This window comes from Herpailurus yagouaroundi, unplaced genomic scaffold (assembly GCF_014898765.1).
Source record: "Herpailurus yagouaroundi ecotype Mexico unplaced genomic scaffold, PumYag 197, whole genome shotgun sequence".
Taxonomy (NCBI): Eukaryota; Metazoa; Chordata; class Mammalia; order Carnivora; family Felidae; genus Herpailurus; species Herpailurus yagouaroundi.
Window position 1 is genome coordinate 22,625,600 of NW_024412428.1, and position 21,812 is coordinate 22,647,411.

Consider the following 21,812-nt stretch of genomic DNA (forward strand, 5'->3'; position numbering starts at 1 on the left):
AGAAAGATACAGCTATTGGCAGAGAATTTCTCTGGCTAGGAGCAAGGCAAGTGCATGGGCAGCAGCTAGCGGGGGGGGGGGGGCGCCCGGGGGGGGCGGGCCGACACCCGTGGGGGCCGGCAGTGTGTGGGAGTCCTATCTTCAGATTTCTCCTCTTTCTTAGTGAGTTAGAAAGCAAGGTCCTAAGTTGAGAGTGGGAATTGGGGGAAAGAGGTGTTGGAGGTTTGGAGAGACAGGAAATGGTGTGAAATTTTGTCCAGGACAGCGGAGAGGGTCTGAGGTACAGCCAAGGCGGGGTTAGCATCATAGGGATGCAGATTAAAGATAGGTTAATATTGAGACCAGTCCATTTCACAAAGAACCAGATACAACAGGTGGGTCATTATGCAATTTCCGCAAATGCTTGAAATCCGTTGAACTTCCCATTCCTTGCGAAAACGACAAAGCGCAGGAGAACCTGACCGCCTTGCTCCTCCCTGTCCTCCGGCTCTCTCCCTAGGTTAGACTGAGAAACTCTCGCTCGCCCATCAGATGGCGCCGCCGCCCTCAGTGCATCTCCAGGAATACAGGGGGCGCTGTGTACTGGCCACTTTTCCCCCGCCTCGGTGACTCTTGCTTCCGCCTCCGGAGCCCGCCTCGGCTCCCCAGTGCTCAGCTGCGCAGTCGCGGAAACGGGCCTGTGGGGAGCATGGCGGCGTCTTCGAGTGGAGAGAAGGAGAAGGAGCGGCCGGCAGGCGGCTCTGGAGCGGCAGGCGGTAACAGCACGCGAGAGCGGCTCCTGTCTGCGCTGGAAGATCTGGAGGTCTTGTCAAGGTAATGCCGTCGGCCTGAAGGCCTGAGAGGGCTGGGCCCGGAGGACTGACTCTGCATCGTCCAGGCCTGCCGCGGTGTTCGTTCCCGGTTCCCGGGGCTCGGTGGGGAGGCCGCGCTCCCAGAGACGATACACAGGTGTTGGCACTTGAGGTCTGCAACCCTCCGAGACGCCGACATGGGAACCCCCCGCCTTAGAAGACGTTTCAATAATGACAGTGACTCTGGAACCCCGACACGGTCAGAACTGTAGAGGACCTTAGAGATCGCCCGGTGTGAGTACCTTCGTCCACGGACACTCGACAGACACTTAAGGAACTCCCCCTGGGTCCCAAGCGCTGGGAGACTGTAGTGAAGGGGGTGGGGGACTAGGTCCCGACGTAGAGGAGCCCAGTGTCAAGGGGAAGAGACAGACGTAAACAGCGACCGTGGTGCAGAGCCTGTTTTTACAGAGTCGTGCACTGCGGGATACTGGAACCCGAGGACTCAGGGTGCCTGTCATGGTTGTAGTCAGGGTAGGCTTCCTGGAGAAAGGACTGCATGGGAAGAATGAGTTCACTAGACTCAGTAGGCGGCAGGTAGCTGGAACAGCATGTGCAAAAGCCTGGAAGCATGAGCAGGCACGACTTGGTGGTGCTTACATACTTGCAAGTTTGGGAGGGCAGGAGTGCAGCGTGTGTGGAAGAGGTAGGAGAAATTGGATGCCTTTCTGCTTAGTCTACCATGGTTCGTGGCTGTTTGTCAAGTTGAAGCCTTCTTTAACTCCCTCACATTCACTTGGATGTTAAAATTGTTTTGATTCTTCCCCCTAAAACCTTGCGCAGATTTGACGTCTTGTTCCCACCCCCACTGTCGTTAACTATTTTTTAATGCAGTCTCCGGAAAGTTTTACTTGTCTTTATGCTTCTGCACTTTATCTTACTGTATTGCCCAGGGTCAGAGCTATCTTTTTAAAAGGCATCTCGTATTACTTTTCTGCTTTGAAATACTTGGTAAGTTCCCACCGCCCGGTGAGGTAGAAACCAAATGTCTAGCTTAGTGTGCCACTTTTCTGTGACTATGTTGACTTCTGAAGAAGTGACACCCCCTTTGGGAAGTGGTGACTGCTGCCTTTTGTTCCAAGTCTTGGTCTTAGAATTTCAAATCTTTGCCCTAGTATTGTCAGTGAATTATTCCCACCGTTTTACTCTGGAGCCCAGTAAATTCATTTCTTTTCTGAGCTCACTTGCTGTAACATAATTCGTCTGTTTTGTGACCCTAGTGTGTATTTCATACTCTGCAAGTTCGGGAACTATGGTTTTTTTTGAACCTACTTATCCAGGATAATGGTATTTGAACATTTCTTCTGACATTGGACGACTCCGTAGTCACTTTTAAGATCTTGTTCCGGGATTATTTGGCCGTATATCTGAGGTGCGTTTTCCTGACGATGTCGGTACCTGCAGGAGTGCATATACATGATAGTCATGTAGTCTTCACCTGAGATAGCATAATTAATTTACCAGCTGTGTTAAATTTGAGACTAAATTGGAATTCTCTTGTATCTAGCTAGGATTGACCAGTTTCTCCCTCTCCCTATTTGCTTGTTTCCTTGATTACTGAGTATATAGCATTTTCTGCCTGGTGAAATGTGTTGACCTGCTGGAGTAGTGGATCATTTGTTTTCCTCAAGAATCTCAGTGTTTCAAAAGTTGCACAGCAGCAGATCCTAATATAGTTTTGCTTTTCTCTGACCTCGTTAGGAAGAGGTTGAAATCCGATGCATTCTTTGTAGAGCTCTTCAGTCATTCCACAGGGCTCTGCAGTCCTTGAGTCACATCAGCTTCTGGCCACATTGGCTTCTAGTCACGTCAGGGTCACAGTCTGTAGCAGACCTTGAGTGTGGAGTTCTCTCTTGTCCTGGATTTTCCCTCTTTATTTTTTCTTTCTTGTTTTACTTTCTTTATTATGGAGAGAGAGAGAGGGAGAGGGAGAGTACCGTGGGGGAGGGGCAAAGAGAGAGGCAGATAGAGGATCCTAAGTGGGCTCTGTGCTGACAGCAGAGCCCAGTGCGAGGCTTGAACCCACACACCATGAGATCATGACCTGAGGTGAAGTTGGACGCCCAACCCACTCAGCGCCGCCAGGCAACCCTAGGTTTTCTGTCATTATATAATCAACCTCACTTTAAGATACCATTACTTCTTTTTTCCTCAAGAGAAAGTTGCATCTTCTTTTCTTTTATTGAAAACATGAATCCTACTTTTTTTTTTTTTTTTTGCAGACAGAGTTGTTTCCCTTATTTATTCTAGTAGCTTCAACCACTACATTAACTAGAATTCTTAACCCTAACTTTTAGTAAAAACTGATTGTAAGCAGTTGCAGACAGTCTGCTGTACCACCATCCATTAGACCAGCATATTCCTGAATACATTTCTTAAGTCCCAGCAATGTGTGCATCTTCACAGCACAATCTTTCAATAAAGCACAAAATGAGTTTACTATGAGACCAAAAAAAAAAAAATCTCAGCATTTCTGAAACCTTCCCCCTTCAGCTTTCTAGTTGTGCATGATTAGTTGAGGCACTGAGTTCTCTTTTGATTTCTTTAAAAGAAGGTGATGTTTTTCTATTGCCCTTTCCCCAGGAATGCCACTTTAATTTCTGGTTGATTTGTAGCCTGAGTCTTGTGACAAATTGGAGATAAGCTGCTTCTTTCTTGAGGTGCTCTGCACCCTGGTAATAAATAATTGCCTTAAAAGTTTTTCTTTTCCTCTGATTTTCTCCTGACTTACTCTGCTGTTTTATTTATTCATCTCTAAAGAAAGACTGAGTGACAGTAAGTGAAAATTTATCTTTTATGACCCTGGAGATGGATGGTGGTGGCAGTGGAAGAGATGTCACTTTGTAGTTTGCCACCTAGGATTCATTGAGACTTCACAGAGTGAGGTTGTCCCAGTGTGGTTGGCTTTTGAAAAAAATCCCATTTTGTTAGCAATCGTATAGTTACATATACTGATTCTGTAATCTGAAATTTGTCATTATCCTCTTAATGAAATTTTTCTCGTGTTTGCATTTGTTATGAAAAAAATGAAAAGAAAACTCACTAGTATAACTTCTTGGCTTTTAGAAAATAGTAAGTTTGAAATTTAGGACGTATCTTTTACTGTTACCTGATTATATAGCTTTTTAGTATATTTTATTACTTTGGAAAATATGATAGAATTAGGTAGTCTTTAGATGAATTTAAAAAAAACACAACAAATTGTAGTCTGGGGTGCCTGGGTGGCTCAGTCGGTTGAGCATCCAGCTTCGCTCAGGTCATAATCTCGCAGTTTGTGAGTTTGAGCCCCACGTCGGGCTCTGTGCTGACGGCTCAGAGCCTGGAGCCTGTTTCAGATTCTGTGTCTTCCTCTCTCTCTGCTCCTCTCCTCCCCTGCTCGTGCTCTGTCTCTCTCTCTCTCTCCCTCTCTCTCAAAATTAAACATTAAAAAAAATTTAAATAAATTGTCTAAAAGTTGTGTTTTTTTATTTTTTAATTATTTTTGAGAGAGAAAGAGAGAGAGACAGAGTGTGAGCAGGGGACGGACAGAGAGATAGGGAGGCAGGCTCCAGGTTCTGAGCTGTCAGCACAGAGCCCAACGTGGGGCTTGAATTCATGGATGGCAAGTTCATGACCTGAGCCAAAGTTGGACGCTTAACCAACTGAGCCGTCTAGACGTCCCTAAAAGTTTTTCTTAACGTGTTTGTAACTCAGAACTCATTGTCCCTCACAAACCATGTTGATAGGAGTCTTGAGGTTTCCACAGCAGCCTATTAATTCTGTTTACCTATAATTTACCTGAACTGTAATACCACTAATACCCAACCTAACCCCCATATAAATTATATTTCTAAGGGGAATTGTGGATGGATTCTAATTTTTTCTATACGAGGACGGGGTTCTGTCTCCCACACCTGTAACCAGAGAGTGGGCTCAGGGCTTCCTTCAGCCTCTTTTTACCATTGGGGAAGACAGAAGTTTCCACTTTGTTCTAGATGGTTACTGAATGTACTGTCTTACAGCTTTCTCCTTCCCCCTGTAGTTCTGTGCCTAGGGCAAGCCCTTTTAAGGTTCTCTGTGGATTTATACTCCCAGATTTGCAAGAAAGGCAGGAAAGGCTCATTCCACATCTCCCACCATACCCCCCCAGTGCCCACCTCTCCCACCCCGAAACCAGCCTTTACATAGATCAGAGATTCTCAAGTGTTTATATCTCCTCTATAGGGTACAGAAAATGATTAATATAACATGCTACTTTCATGAAATGTTTGTTTAATCCATCATTGTCTTGCCAGCTCTACCTCCAAAATATATTCTGAGTCTGTACATGTTTCACCTATTACCATTACTAAATCCTAGTGGCTCGGACCCAGTCAAAGCCAATGTCATTTTTTGCCTGGAACATTGCAGAAGCCATCTAACTTCATTTCCATTCTAGTCCTCTTACAATCTGTTCTCCAGATAGCTTAGCTTGTTTTAAAACATAAATCAGGTCATATCATTTCCCAGCTTAAAATGATCCAGTTGCTTCTCATTCTCTGGAATGATACACTGATCCTTTACCATGACCTACAAGGACCTGACACAGTAGTGTGGCCCCTCCCTCCTTCCCTCCCCTTGTCCTCATTTTGTATCCTGCTCCCCAGTGCATACTATGTTCTGGCCACACTTCTTCAAACCATCTTTGGGCCCCTGAACTAGCTGTGACTTTTTATTTTTATTTTTTTAAAATTTTTTTTTCAACATTTATTTATTTTTCGGACAGAGAGAGACAGAGCATGAACGGGGGAGGGCAGAGAGATAGGGAAACACAGAATCGGAAACAGGCTCCAGGCTCTGAGCCACCAGCCCAGAGCCTGACGCGGGGCTCGAACTCACGGACCGCGAGATCGTGACCTGGCTGAAGTCGGACGCTCAACCGACTGCGCCACCCAGGCGCCCCATAGCTGTGACTTTTTACAAGCATTCTTCCCTCATGGCTGGCTCCTCTCACTTGGAGAATCCTTTCCTGACCCTACCCAGTCCAGACCAGCTCACTGACACTCTGCTTTATTTTCTTATAACCCTAGTTTTATTTGCCTGTTTTCTTGGTTATTTTTGTCTCCTGTATTAGAATTTAAATTCCATTGTTCACTTTTTTTTTTAATGTCTATTTATGTATTTTGAGAGAGAGAGAGAGAGAAAGTGTATGTGTACATGTGTGAGTGAGAGGATGGCCAAGGAAAGAGGAAGAGGGAAAATCTCAAGCAGGCTCTGCACTGTCAGTACAGAGCCCAACTCGGGGCTTGATCCCACGAACTGTGAGATTATGACCTGAGCTGAAACCAAGAGTCAGATGCTCAACCAACTGAGCCACCCAGGCACCCCTCCATTGTTTGCTTTTATAACTCAAGCATCTAGAAAGTGCCTGGCACATAAGAGGCACTCAAGAAATATTTAATGAATGGGTGAATGAAGACTTTCCATTGCCATATCCCCCTTTTTCATTAATTAGCAAATTCATACACAGTGGTACGAGAACCTAGTAGTGGGGAAGGTTGGGTCCAATTGGCACCATCCAGGAAAACCGTATGAAGGTAGGAGTAGGAAGATGGAAATAGGAAGGTGAAGATAGCCTAGCAGCCAGCAAGAAGGTACAAACACTGGGGCTGACTGGTCGTGTCAGGTAGCTAATTGTGCAGCTGTGCCTCTTGCATAATTTCTGGAGTCCATCTGTCAGCAAGTTTGAAGCTAATATATAGATACTACCTGTGGCATATTTTATACTGTGATATACTTTTTAATACTGTGATATATTTTATAATGTGTATATTATGTTTATACTAATTTTCATATAGGAAAAATTGGTATATCTAGTAAATGTTCATTCCAGAAAGATAGGATTTTATTATATGTAAGAATCCCTCTTAGTTGATAACCTGTTTGGTTAATTAAAATATTCAGGGGCTCCTGGATGGCTCAGTCAGTTAAACGCCCAACTTCAGCTCAGGTCATGATCTCACGGTTTGTGGGTTCGAGCCCCGTGTCGGCTCTGTGCTGACATCTCAGAGCCTGGAACCTGCTTCGGATTCTGTGACTCCCTCTCTGCCCCTCCCCTGCTCTCTCTCTCTCTCTCTCTTTCTCTCTCTCTTTCTCTCTTTCTCTCTCTCTCTCTTGATAAATAAATAAACATCAAAAAATTTTTTAAAAATTCAATTAGGAGCACCTGCGTGGCTCAGTTGGTTAAGCATCCAACTCTTGATTTCAGCTCAGGGTCATGATCTCGTGGTTTGTGAGTTCGAGCCCCACTCCTTGGGATTCTCTCTCTCTCCCCTTCTCTCTGCCTCTCTCCCACGCATGTGCATATGCTCTTAAAAGAAATAAACTTTATAAAAAAATTCAATTAAAGTAGAAAATGATTTAAAAAATGATTCATCTACTCCTTGTTTTATTTTACCTTAAAGCATATAAACTTATGTTTTCACTAATCTTTCATCTAAGACAGGTGTCAGAGAACTTTTTCTATAGAGGAAGGGCCAGATAATAAATATTTTTGATTTTTGCAAGCTATAAATTTTCTGCTGCAACTACCCTATTCTGCCATTATAGTGGGAAAACAGCCCTGGATGATTTGTAAATGAAGGGGCATGGCCAATGTGCTGAATGTAGGAGTTTTTCTTGCATAAACCACCCATAATGCAAAGTCTACCAGTTTCTAGTTTGTTTCTTTAAAGTGAAATGAGGGGTGCCTGGCTGGCTCAATCAGTAGAGCATGCAATTCTTGATCTCAGGATTGTGGATTTGAGCCCCATGTTGGGTGTAGAGATTACTTTAAATGAATGATAAAGTGAAATGAGAACTTAGATGCTCATCAAACAGTCTTAGGGCAGACTCTTGCTGAATTTGTATGACTTTCCCTGCTTCTTTGAAGTAGGCCTTTGCAGACATCTCTTGAGTCTTTCCCCAGCATTCAGCTTAGGTTTTTATTTTTATTTTTTATTAATTTTTTTTTTTGAATTTATTTATTTTTGGGTGGTTTTCTTTTTGTTTAAATTTTTTTTTCCGACTGCGCCACCCAGGCGCCCCTAGCTTAGGTTTTTATAGAAACAGCTTTTCTCTGTTGGCAGTCATATTTCATTGGTATTTATGTAATGGATATTAATTTATGTAATTACACTAGTAAGTAAAAACTGCATAGATGCATCTGGTAACAATCAAAACTGAGTCTTGAAGCTGGTGAGAGCCCAAGCACATAGTCACTGTGGAGCAGTGGCTGTGAATACTCAGCGTACTGTGGGTACCATGAATCCAGTAAGTCAGTTAGGTAGAGATAGTTGAGAAGGCTTCTACTGTATTTGCTTTGTGAAGGTGTTTTGTTTTTTGTTTTTCTTTTTCTAGAGAACTTATAGAAATGCTGGCAATTTCAAGAAACCAAAAGTTGTTGCCGCCTGATGAGGAAAACCAGGTAAGTGGCTTCTTTTTAAATTACAAACAAGAAATCCCCATTATTTACTGCAGTTTTCCTACTTACATTTACTTTGTTTGAAAATAGGAAGATTGAATTCTATTAAATTATTAATTACAACTTTTAAATTGATATTTTCTTTGAATCTCTTATATAAGGTCATACTGCTTAAGATGCAAATAGTTGTCTAAGGGTGAATAGCATTTTCTCTTATAGTTGTAGTTACACATTTATTCATTTTTGTCTTTTGAATTAACCAGCAAAGGCTTGTTAAATGGATATTAAAACAATATTTGGAATAAAGAAAGTTAATGCTCCCATAAACCTTTTATTATAGGCTTGTCCCCCTAATGCATCCTGAAAATGAATAGAAATAAAAGAGCATACAACTATTAATAGAAGTTATTTTGTAGATTTTAAGTTTATAAGTAGTTTTTATTTTTTTTATTCCTTTCTGTGCTTTGTAATCTTCTACAGTGAGATTGATTTTCTGACCCAGAAACTTTTTAAAGAAGAGGGTAAATGTCACTTTGTGTTTTTTTGCCATAATTAAAAAAAAATTTTTTAAGAGGAAACAGATAGGAAGAATTAGCCTATTTAATGATGTGAGACAGGAGAAATCTCTAATAGATCTTTTCTCTTTACTTTCCACCCCTTCATCATTTTAATTTTATCATATGTTTTGAGGGCAGAGAAATTTGGTTGATTGTCAATAGTGAAGTATCAGAAAACTGTTTTCTTCAAGGATTAATGCCCTCAGGAAGAGAGGGGGGAATTAGATAAGGCTACAGGTAGTGTAAGTTGGTAATTTTAGGGATATTAAAGTTGTTCTTTGTATATTGCTTATTTTGTTTTTAGGAAAAGCTTATAGAGAAATATGGTAATAAAAGAATGCTAGTCTCAGATATTTATTCATAAATACCTGTGAAGCCAAATAAGAATTACAAAATAAGCAAAATGAAATATAAGTTCTAACTTTACTTCCTAGGCAATTATATGCTTGCTATGAGCCAGGCACACAGATGATTCAGTAGGTCATAACTAACACCTGTCTTATCAGCACTAATATTTCTTACACTTTTTAAAAACTAACAGTTCTGTCCTTAAAAATAACAGTACCTTGTCATATAAGGTTGTTGTGAGGATGTATTATACTGCATTCTTAAGTACACATAGGGAGAGCTTAGTAATGGTGGATAGTTATCATCACCACTCTGGAACAGAATTAAACGTTATACTTAGTACTGTGAATTTTCATTGAAATTGTTAAATATTAGTGTGATGTGCCCATTTGAAAATTTTCTAGCCTCCATTTTATTTGAATATTCGTATTTTCATGTATGTAGAATTTTACTTAGAAGGGACATTAATGGTCTTTATAACCTCCTGTGTTATAAAAGAGCTTGAGTTCCAGGGTGGATAAGTGAACTAGAGGTTGATGGATGAATAGAACTAGAATCGAGGTCTGACTTCAGTTGAATAATTTTTCTCTACTCAACAATAAAATCTCCAAAGAATCTTTACTGCTCTATGGTAGTATACAATATAGGTCAAACTGTAAACTTCTTGAAACGTGTTGTGAAACAACAAGTTGGATAATAACTTTTTAAATATACTTTTATAGAAGTGGAAACCCTGCTTTCTCTTGTGACTTGAGAAGAATAGGGACTGTAGGTATATTAAGTAGAATATACTACTTTTTATAGAAGAAACTATTATTCAAAGTAAATACTTTTAATACATGGACAGAAGATACAGCTCAGTCTTTTGTCTGAGTCCTATAAAAATGAGAAGAACTTCATATCGAAAGGAACTTGAAGAGACAGGTCTATACTTTTTACTCTTTAACAAATTTTTGTTAACAGTTTTAAAATTGATTCTGAATTTTGATAGCCATTTCCTTTCTTGAAGTATTATTCCCCACTTCGCACAGTTAAGTAAGGGTATTTAGGTAAGATTGCATCTTAATTCTGTAGTGGGGTAGTGATGATGATAGCTAGCCTTTATTGGGCTCTTCCTGTGTGTACTTTACATGCATTATATCATAAATCCTCACAATAACCTTGTGTGATAAGGTGCTGTTACTATATCCATGGTAAACGAAAGATGAGATTTGGACCCAGACTTTCTGTTTTATGCTTTTTAACCTTCATAGGTCAAAGGTTGTATCTGCATACCACCTATTTACTATTTTTGGAAATTGCTCTTTTTTAAACCATCTTCATTGTAAAGCAATACTATGAATGAAATCACAGGTTTAGTGTGAGTTTTTTATATATGTATGTTTTAAGTTTATTTTTTATTTGTGAGTGTGTGTGTGTGTGTGTGTGTGTGTGTGTGTGTAGAAGGGGAAGAGAGAGAGGGAGAGAATCCCAAGCAGGCTGATCTCACAAACCGTGAGATCTTGACCTGAGCCGAAATCAAAAGTCATACACTTAACCAACTGAGCCAACCAGGTGCCCCATTTCTCTGTACATTTTTACAAACTTTAAGTTGCAAAAATTTTCTGTCTTAGCAACTTTCAAGTATACAATGTAATATTGTTAACTATAGACACCATTTCTGTACATTGCATCCCAGAATTTGTCTTATAAGCGTAAGTTTGTACCTTTTGATCATCTTCACCCATTTTACCCACCCCCACCCGTGGCAACCACCAATCTGATTTCTTTTTCTGAGTTTGTCTCTTGTAGATTCCACATATAAATGAGATCGTGCAGTATTTGTCTTTCTCTTGCTGACTTTTTTCACTTAATATAATGGCTTCAAGGTCTATCCTTATTCTCACAAATGACAAGATTTCCTTCTTTTTTATGGCTGAATAGTATTTCTCTATCTGTGTGTGTACATACCACACATTTTCTACTAATTTGAAGGGATACATGCCCCTGGTGTTTACAGCAGCATTATCAACAATAGCCAAATTCTGGAAAAAGCCCAAATGTCCATCAGTTGATGAATGGGTAAAGAACACACACACACACACACACACACACACACACACACACACACACGAATATTACTCAGCCATAAAAAAGGAATGCGGGTCGGTTAAGCATCCTACTTTAGCTCAGGTCATAATCTCACAGTTCATGGGTTCAAGCCCCAAGGGGTGCTCAGAGCCTGGAGCCTGCTTTGGTTTCTGTGTCTCCCTCTCTCAGTCCTTCCCCCACTCACACTATCTCTCTCTGTCAAAAAAATGAATAAATGTTTTTTAAAAAATTTTTAAAAAAGGGGGGGGGATGAAATCTTGCCGTTTGTAACGACATGGATGGAGCTAGAGAGTATTATGCTAAGGAAAATAAGTCAGAAAAAGACAATTACCACGTAATTTCACTCAGATGGAATTTAAGACATAAAACAAGCAATCATAGGGAAGAAAAAAAGAGGAAAACCAAGAAACAGACTCTTAGCTTTGGAGAGCAAACTGACGGTTACCAGAGGAGTGGTTGTTAAGGGAGTGGGGATTAAGGAGGGCACTTGTGATGAGCACCAGACATTGTATGTGAAGGTTGAATCACTATATTGTACACCTGAAACTAATATTACAGTGTATGTTAATTAGCTGGAACTTAAATAAAAACTTACATACAACATGTCCTTTATCCATTCATATATTGATGGATAGTTTGCTTTCTATATTGGCTATTGTAAATAATGCTGCAGTGAATATAGGAGTGCAGATATCTTTTTGAGATAATAATTTCATTTTCTTCAGGTAAGTAACCAGAAGTAGAATTGCTGGATCATCTGGTAGTTCTCTTTTAACTCTTTAAGTAATAACTTCTATACTGTTTCCCACAGTGGGTTTCCCACCACTAGTGCATGAAGGTTCCATTTTCTTCACCTCCTCACCAACGTTTGTTATCTTTTTTTTTTTTTTTTTTTATTACAACTGTTGTAACTGGTATGAGGTGATATCCAGTTGTGGTTTTCATTTGCATTTCCCTGGTAATTAGTGATGTTGAGCACCTTTTCATGTACCTTTGTTCATTTGTATGTCTTTAGAAAAAGGTCTATTCATTTCCTTTGCACTTTTTTAAAAATTTAAATTAAATTTTTTTAAAATTCACATCCAAATTAGTTAGCATATAGTGCAACAGTGACTTCAAGAATAGATTCCTTAATGCCCCTTACCCATTTAGCCCATCCCCCCTCCCACACCCCTTCCCATAACCCTCTGTTTGTTCTCTATATTAAAGAGTCTTATGTTTTGTCCCCCTCCTTGTTTTTATATTTTTGCTTCCCTTCCCTTGTGTTCATCTGTTCTGTGTCTTAAAGTCCTCATAGGAGGGAAGTCTATAATATTTGTCTTTCTCTGACTAATTTCGCTTAGCATAATACCCTCTAGTTCCATCCACATAGTTGCAAATGACGAGATTTCGTTCTTTTTGATTGCCGAGTAATAACTCCATTGTATATGTATACCACATCGTCTGTATCCGTTCATCCGTCAATGGACATTTGGGCTCTTTCCATACTTTGGCCATTGTTAATAGTGCTGCTGTAAACATTGGGGTGCGTGTGCCCCCTCGAAACAGCATACCTGTATCCCTTGGATAAATACCTAGTAGTGCAATTGCTGGGTTGTAGGGTTCTATTTTTAATTTTTTGAGGAACCTCCATAGTGTTTTCCAGAGTGGCTTGCATCAGTTTTCCTTTGCTCATTTTTTAAGTCAGGCTGTTTATTTTGTATTTTTAAGGATACACAAAAATTTTATCTTTCCTGGGAAGTGAATAAACCTCATTTTGGCATATTGGTAGTTCTTATTTGCATGAAAGAATAGCATGTAATGAGAAAAAGTAAAAAGTCTTGATAATCTTTTTTCCAAAATAATCAGAAGTAGGTTATTTTTATTCTTAACATTGAGTAGAATAATACTTGGAGGTGTTAACATTTTATAGCCTAGCCAATTTACACGTAGACTCTTTGTTTCATTGGAATGTCACTTTTCAATATTCTGTTGTCTGCTTTAATCAATATCTGATAGGTCCTGGAGTTGTTAATTCACAGAGATGGGGAATTTCAAGAACTGATGAAATTGGCACTTAATCAGGGAAAAATCCATCATGAAATGCAAGTTTTAGAAAAGGAAGTAGAGAAGAGAGACAGTGATATTCAACAACTACAAAAACAGCTAAAGGAAGCAGAACAAATATTGGTAAGTTCATAGAAGAGGAGGTAAAAAAAAAAAGGATATTGTTTAATTATTTCTGAAAAATAAATCTGTTTTAAAGTATTTTGAATTGGCAGAAAACTTAAGTTCCTAAGTGTAAAAATGAGAACTTGACAGTTTGAATGAAAGGGCATTGTCATCCCTTTTTAACTTAATGTTTTAAGGTAGTCTGCATTACTTTTGAACCATATTTTCATCATTTAAAGATTTCACAGTGTTGAATTAATAGAACTAATGGAATTGAATTGAATTAATAGAAGTTGTACTTTTATCCTGTCCTGATAGAAGTTTTCAGTTATTAGTAATCTAAATCTTTACTTCAACTTTAAAAATATTTTGAAATCAGTAGAAATATGTACCAATTTTATAAATTGATTAAAACTGACATTAACTTATTTCATCCTCCATTCTAAACTAGGTGGATTTGGGCATATGTCCCCAGGACTCTAGTTCTTGGCTACTATTTCAAAAAAGCAATTTCTTTGCTCATATTTACCCGGTTATTTCACTAAATACTAACTAATGTAATTGTTATATGGTGATATTACAGAAACAGCTGAGTTTGATTCTCATATGGACCAGACACTGCTGGAATCCTTATCCCTGATGAATCTTCAAAATGTGTCCAATTGGGCTCCAATAAATAGAAACCTGGGTGGTTCAGGGTAAATTAACCATTCCTGCTGAAAAAATGACCCCAAGTAAATGCTTTAAAAAAAAAAACAAAACCATAGTAAAATCTATTTTCCATTAGGAAAGTAATACTTGCTTATCAAAAGATATTCAGAGAATACAGAAAAGTAGAAAGAGGAGGGAAAAAAATGCCGTCAGTCCCTTTGTGCTGTTATTCATAGTTTTTTGCTTTTCATTTCAGTCTCAGGTGTATTCTTTTATTTTTTTTAATTTCCCAGTAGGCTTATAATTGTTTTTTAAATCAAAGTATAGTTGATACACCATGTTACTTTAGTTTCAGGTGTACAACACAACATAGTTTTTATTCCCCCTCTGAGGAATTCATTTTGTATCTTGTAATTAGTAGGATACCAACGGTGTTCTATTACCATTTGTTAAAACTGAGGGATTTTTCGTATATTGTATCCATTTTGTTTAGTTTTCCAACTTACTGTTACAAAATAATAATACTTTGATGAATATCACTGTAAAAAAACTTTGTTTTTCTTCTGCATTTCAGATTATATTCTTTAGATTTCCAAAAATATAATTATGGAGTTAAATACAGTTAACACAAGGACCATAAAAAGACTGAATTTTATGATTTAGGTAATAGCAACTAACATTGAGCACTTGTGCATCAGGCCTTGTGCTTGCTAGCACTTTAAATGTTTTAACTTAATTTTCTTAGTAATTATGCGAGGTTAGTACCATTCCATTTTACAGATGAAGAAACTGAGATTTTAAATTGATAACTACTTTGCCCAGGGAGAGTGAAAAGTAGGGAGATAGAACTTAAACCTAGTTCTCTCTGTCTCCATACTCCTAACCACTGTGTTACAGTTAAAGATGCATATACATACTAGCTTAACTTCATTTTACCCTTTCATGTATCTTTCCAGTGGGAGTGGGGGGTGGTTGTGGGTGTTTTCGTTACAGTAGTCATTAAGCTTAGAGATAGTGGTAATGTATAAATCAATAAGATCATCAATCCAAGAATGTATCTTACAAACTAAAAAAACATTTTGATATTTTATCCTTGAACCCGAATGCTCTTGGGGTGGTATGTGGTCAGAATCTCTTTTGCATGTTTGTGATAGAATTTGTGAATGGAGACTGATTCATGAACATATGTTATTTCTTTCATTAACTGATACAAATGATACCCACGTGTTTGAGAACATTACAGATAAATTGTGGGGATTTCTAAATTTTGCATGTTGTTCATATGGAATTAATGATTTTGTGAATTAAGCCAAAAACTGTTTGATATAGTTAAGAATAAACCGTATTTCTTTTTTTAATGTTCAAATTAGGCAACAGCTGTTTACCAAGCAAAAGAAAAACTCAAATCAATAGAAAAAGCAAGAAAAGGTTAGTACAGTGGGAAACACTGAATGACTTTCTGAAAAATCCCAGTTTTTGTTTGAAGAAGCAGATGAGAGTATTAACTGGTAATCATTTGCTACTTTTGAAATGGTTCCAATAAATTTTTATTGTAAAGTGCTAGGTTCTAGCACTGAGCTATGTATTACTGAGGAGACATCACACCTTTCTCAGGTTATAAGAAGCAGTAACATATGGCAAGTTACGACTTTGTATCCAAATGCGCAGTAATGACAATGAGTGTATAAAGTTGTTGGGAGAAGGGAAAAGAACTGTGATCTGGAAGCAAGTGGGATTTGAGATAGATCTTGGAAAAGATGGATCTTGCAAAAGTGAAAGAGAACGTGCAGTGGACAAATGGAGCAGGACTAGAGTGTCATGAAGTCAGAACTAGATGTGGCTTTGGGGTGTGTGCACATTTAATGGTGCAGAAGCCCAGCAGACCTTCTTTTCCTGTCCTGCTCCTCTCCTTAGAAGACTTCCATTTTGGATTTTTTAGTTTGTGTACTAAAAGTAGAGTTACAATGAAAATTTGGTTACTTTTTTTTAAATTTTTTTTTTTAATGTTTATTTTTGAAGGAGAGAGAGACAGTGTGTGAGTCGGGGGGTGGGGGGTGGCAGAGAGAGAGGGAGACACAGATCCAGAGCAGGCTCCAGGCTCTGAGCTGTCAGCACAGAGCCGAACGCAGGGCTCGAACCCACAAACTGTGAGATCATGACCTGAGCCGAAATCAGACGCTCAGCCAACTGAGCTCAACCAACCAAGGTGCCCCAAACTTCGGTTACTTTAATGGTTTCGTAGATGATTTACCTTTAGTCACCTCAGAGTTGTCTAACTTTCTTCTTCTTTTCCTGTTTTAGATAACTACTGCTAATGTTTGGTGTGTGTCCACTTTTTTTTTTTTTTTTAAAGATGTTTAATACAGATAGAATGGGAACAATACAAGTATATATGTACATATATTCTAAAACAAAAACCAGGTCATGCTATACATATTATTTAGTGGCTTGCCTTTTTTAGTCTAATGAATGTATTGTGGATTTGTTTCTACTTAGATCTACTTATATCCTTAGTGGCACAGTAAGCCAACAATTGAGTGATATAGTGTGAACTGCTGTTCTAATTTAATAGCTTTGTCATTGGGAGACAAAACACTCTTGCCTCTATTTTCTTTGTGTTCACTGTTGCTTTCAGAACAGTAAGACTATTTAATGGTAGCTAATAATTGAGATAGTGAGCATTATCATGCTAACGTCCCAAGTTTGACACTTTGTCAGATGATTTTTCTGGACGTTTTGTTCTTTAGTTGGGAAATCTCTGACTTAAGTTTAACAATATACGTATTATTAGCTTTATTAGGGAAGGTAGGTAACTCAGATTATCTTGTATACAGATAATAAAAAATAAAGTATGATGTGTGACTATGAGGCACGTGTTTATGCCCTTGTAAGTTACTAGACTAACATGTTATGCTCTCGACTCTCAGGTGCCATCTCCTCTGAAGAAATAATTAAATACGCACATAGGATTAGTGCAAGTAATGCTGTATGTGCCCCACTGACCTGGGTTCCAGGTAAAATACTTCTCTTTTTAAAGTAGACATATGTGGTTTTAAATCTTAGGTGATTTTCACATCTTTAATATCTTAGAAGGAATAATATGGGCCATGGGTTTTATCAGTTTGATTTTCTTTTTTTTTTTAAATTTTTTTTTTCAACGTTTATTTATTTTTGGGACAGAGAGAGACAGAGCATGAACGGGGGAGGGGCAGAGAGAGAGGGGGACACAGAACCGGAAACAGGCTCCAGGCTCTGAGCCATCAGCCCAGAGCCTGACGCGGGGCTCGAACTCACGGACCGCGAGATCGTGACCTGGCTGAAGTCGGACGCTTAACCGACTGCGCCACCCAGGCGCCCCATCAGTTTGATTTTCTACGAAGCTGTTGCCACAGGAACTGTGTTTCTTTCCTTTTTAAAGAAAAATAATAAATTCATGTTTAAAAGTACAAGATGATACGTGATGATTCGAAACCTATAGATTTATATGCCTGTAATACCCAGGTTGGCCAGAAGCCCACCTTTTAGAACAATTGGAGTTTCCTCAAGGGTTCTGGCCTTGGAAGCAGACAATTCCAGCTCTTTGGTGATAAAGATGAAGCACTGAGCACCCCCCAATAGCAAATACATGGGACTGGAAAGAACAGGAGTAATTAGAAACAGCAAAGAGCAATGAGCTGCAACATACATTGACAGTACATAGGACAGGGACCTAATGTAGAGCAGTAGTCTTCTGGGAGGAGTGGGAGATAAATCTCTCAACATCAGTAACTTGTGAATGGTATTTTACCAATTACCAGTTTGGGGGGGTAAGTGATCTGGAGCGAGTAAGAAGTATTACCAAAAAGTCCAAATCTGCCAAATTTTCATCATCCCCAAACTAAACAGTATGCCTTCATGATTGGAAATGAACATTGGCTCTAGATACTCTCCTGGAAGGTTCTAGGAATTAATCTTTAAATGACAAGATCAAAGAGGTTGGTTAGAAAAAGTTTTAATTTAGACAGTCCTTCAAATAAGCATTCCAGTCAGTCCTTTCTGTCTTATAAACAGAAGTGTGTCAGGATCTATTTATTCTCCCTCAAGAGTATGTATCATTTGTTACTTTCTTACTAGGAAATGCAGGTAAATTACAAGAATCAAGACTGTTACAATTTTCTTAATTTGTCATCTGGAATTGCTAAAATGACAGACTTTTCTCAATTTGTCATCTGGAATTGCTAAAATGACAGACTTTTCTCTCTCTCTCTCTCTCTCTCTCTCTCTCTCTTTTTGTATAAAGAGTAGTATATTTCTATGCAGGTTCAGAGACGAAATGCATGTATTTTTAAATATATTATGCTCTTAATAACAGTTGGTAAGATGACCTTCTTGTTCCAAAATTGAAATGTAGTTTGAGTTTTTCAGAGTGAACCGAGGAAAATCAATACTTCTTTAGAGAAGGTATCAATGCTTATTTTGTATATGATTGAATTAAAAGCAGTCTGTTTTTTTAGGGGACCCACGGAGACCATACCCAACTGATTTAGAGATGAGAAGTGGATTATTGGGTCAAATGAACAATCCTTCCACTAATGGTGTAAATGGTCATTTACCAGGTGATGCACTTGCAGCAGGCAGATTGCCAGGTAATGTTGATCAGAAAAATGCTTTCGAACAGACTGAGGTTTTTCAGACATGGTGATGGAATATCTGGCTGTTGAACAAGTTTGAGGTTCTAGACCCAAGTTGTTTTATTTATTTTATTTTATTTTATTTTATTTTTTAAGTTTGTTTATTTATTTTGAGAGAGAGAGGAAGAGCGGGAATCTCAAGCAGGCTCTGCATGGTCAGCATGGAGCATGACTCAGGACTTGAACTCAAATCGTGAGATCATAACCTGAGCCTAAATCAAGAGGCGGATGTTTGACCTAGTGAGCCTTTCAGGCATCTGACCCAACTCATTTTAATAGCTCAGTTTTCTGCCAATTATCCTGCTCTCTGCTTACTCTAGTTTAAAGATTGTTCTAGCTTGAGTTTATGAAACTACAATAAATCGACTTTTCTCTCATTTTTTAATAGGTTATTTTCCTTGGGCATTAGGCCTCTCTTTTATTATTATTAGGATCTAAACATAGCTTTTTAAATAAAATTGTGAAATATGGTATAAAAACAGAATAAGAAATACATATGTTCATTTTAAAGAATACAAAGTGAACCCACTCCTGAAAAACTCCAAATTAACCAAATGAATAACAAAGCTTTTTACAGACTTTTTAATAACTAAATAAAACAGCACTCTTGTGTGACTCAGTTTATTCTGAATTTCATCCTTCCTCAAGTTTTGCGTATAGTTTTGAGTTATTCTTAACCTTTATTTATGTTCCCCAACGTTTATTTTTTGTAGGTGACTTTTGTTTTTGTTTGGTAGAACATTTAATAAGTTTTAATAAAAAAGGTTATAAAAACCAAAAACTATGGGTTTTTTTGAGCAATCACTTTTAATATTTTACCTATTTCATTTTTTTCCTTGTATTTTTTACAGTGTTTAAAACATGCCCTAGATAATGCTTTCTGCTTCATATTTTATTGTAAGGATGTTCCTTTGTTACTGAAAATGCTATGTAAACATCATGTTTATCTAACGTACAAACTGAGAACTCACTGTGCATTAATTTACCTTGATATCTTTTCATTTTCCTCATTTTGATTATACTGTATTATATGCCAGTCACAGCCCAGTCAGGAGGCAGAAAGGACATCAGCAGTATGAACAAGGAAAATTTAAAGAATTATTAACTAGTAACAAGATGATACTACTAAAGGGTAAAGAGAACTATTTTTTAAAAATACAGTAGTAATAAATGTGGGAGCAGCTGCTACATCTAAGATCAGGATAGAGTACCCAAGGAAGGGCCCAACTGAGAAGAGGCTCCTCCCACCCCCATCCCAAGGCTGTTGGTTCATATCATGGCGCCCTGGGTGGAGAGGGTATAGCTGTGGCCCACTGGCTGGCAGAGACGTTAGATGGATGAGGTCAGGCCAGAGCTGGCAAGCAGGAGGTGTTCCACTAGGGTCGCAGGGAGCCTTGCTGGGAAGCCACCTTTGGCGTAATGTGAGACATTACATTACGCCACGGCAACTTGCTAGGTGGTGAGCACCACTTGATGTCCTGCACGCCAGCCAGGCACTGCGCAGTGAGAAGGAAAACATCACATCGGATCCCTTAGAGGCCTGTTCCCCTTGCAGAGTCCCTCCAGTGCCCTCTGCTGACAAAGATTAACATTGCAGCTGCTGGCAAAGGAGATGTTTTCAGGGTTCAGGGAGAAGAGTGGATTTAAAGCTTAACAGGTAGTTTAAACTTGTAATACTTAGTATAGTACATATTAGCTATTTAAAATCTACAGAGAGGGGCGCCTGGGTGGCGCAGTCGGTTAAGCGTCCGACTTCAGCCAGGTCACCATTTCGCGGTCCGTGAGTTCGAGCCCCGCGTTGGGCTCTGGGCTGATGGCTCAGAGCCTGGAGCCTGTTTCTGATTCTGTGTCTCCCTCTCTCTCTGCCCCTCCCCCGTTCATGCTCTGTCTCTCTCTGTCCCCCCCCCCAAAAAAAATAAATAAATAAACGTTAAAAAAAATTTTTAAAATCTACAGAGAGAATAGACAGAGAATGATATAATCTGCATATAATTTACATATATATGCATATATATGAAAACATTTGATTTGTAATTGTGAATGTCTTACAAAAGAAAAATTAGTCAACTGACTCTATAAAGTTACTTAGATGGAAGCATGATTTCCTAAAAAATAAAACACAGGTTCTAGTTATTAAAATATCATGCTTTTCCTTGATAAATTTGCTTTTTCTTAATTTAGCCAAATGTATATTTTGATTCCTGGCCTTAAAAAGAATATTTACTTCAGGTTGTGTGCATGAAGGGAAGAGTAATCAAGTAGTAAATTAATAGTAGAAGTGTTGTTATATATGCTTTGTTTTCTCCAGATGTCCTTGCTCCACAATATCCATGGCAGTCAAATGACATGTCAATGAATATGTTACCACCGAATCACAGTAATGACTTTTTGCTGGAACCTCCAGGGCATAATAAAGAAAATGAAGATGATGTAGAAGTTATGTCAACAGACTCCTCAAGCAGTAGTAGTGACTCTGATTAAAAAACATAAAAGACAAAATTCATCAGAATTGAATACTGTGGAATTCTGTTTCTTACACAATAGCAAGCCTATAAAAAAAAGCCAGGTAATACTGCCTATAGTGGAACCATGCAGCCCATTAAAAATCACTGGACTTTCTTTTTTAAGCCAAAAATTATCGTTTCAGTTCTAAACCACTAAGTGAATATTTAAAGAATAATCAAAATTTATTGTTGGGAAAAAAATTACTCATTTCAGTGCTGCCCTATCCCGTTATGTTCCAGTTATGTTGGACTTGTACATAGTATTTCTGGAAATAAAAGTTGAGGGAAATAACCCATGTACATATCACTAATCAGCCCCTGGAATTATTTAGAGAAGCATTTTAAATAAGGGCAGTGGATCACTGTGCATCATATCTCAAAATAACAAAACCCTCATTTGAAAGTGAAGGCTGGTTGCTTCTGTCACAGTAATGGGAAGTTGTCTTAATTTTACTGTCTGTAATTATTGTAATATGTGTAAATAAACATATTTTTGTTTGTACTCTATGATTTTTTTAAATTTAAATATTCCTTTAGTGTAGGTAGGAAATTATTTCTGTAAATCCAGT

General features: G+C 38.5%; 1 protein-coding gene across 2 annotated transcripts in view; it reads left to right on the forward strand.

Annotated features, from left to right (window-relative positions):
• Positions 1-21,745, forward strand: part of MED4 (mediator complex subunit 4) — a 46,502-nt gene extending 24,757 nt beyond the window's left edge. For both annotated transcript variants that reach the window (XM_040448426.1, XM_040448425.1), the window contains exons 2-8: positions 500-813; positions 8,208-8,274; positions 13,266-13,436; positions 15,440-15,497; positions 16,997-17,083; positions 18,563-18,694; positions 21,048-21,745. In XM_040448426.1, the coding sequence (XP_040304360.1) occupies positions 689-813; positions 8,208-8,274; positions 13,266-13,436; positions 15,440-15,497; positions 16,997-17,083; positions 18,563-18,694; positions 21,048-21,220 (813 nt within the window). In that variant the 5' untranslated portion in view covers positions 500-688 and the 3' untranslated portion in view covers positions 21,221-21,745. The remainder of the gene's footprint in view (positions 1-499; positions 814-8,207; positions 8,275-13,265; positions 13,437-15,439; positions 15,498-16,996; positions 17,084-18,562; positions 18,695-21,047) is intronic.
• The last annotated feature ends 67 nt before the right edge of the window (positions 21,746-21,812 follow it).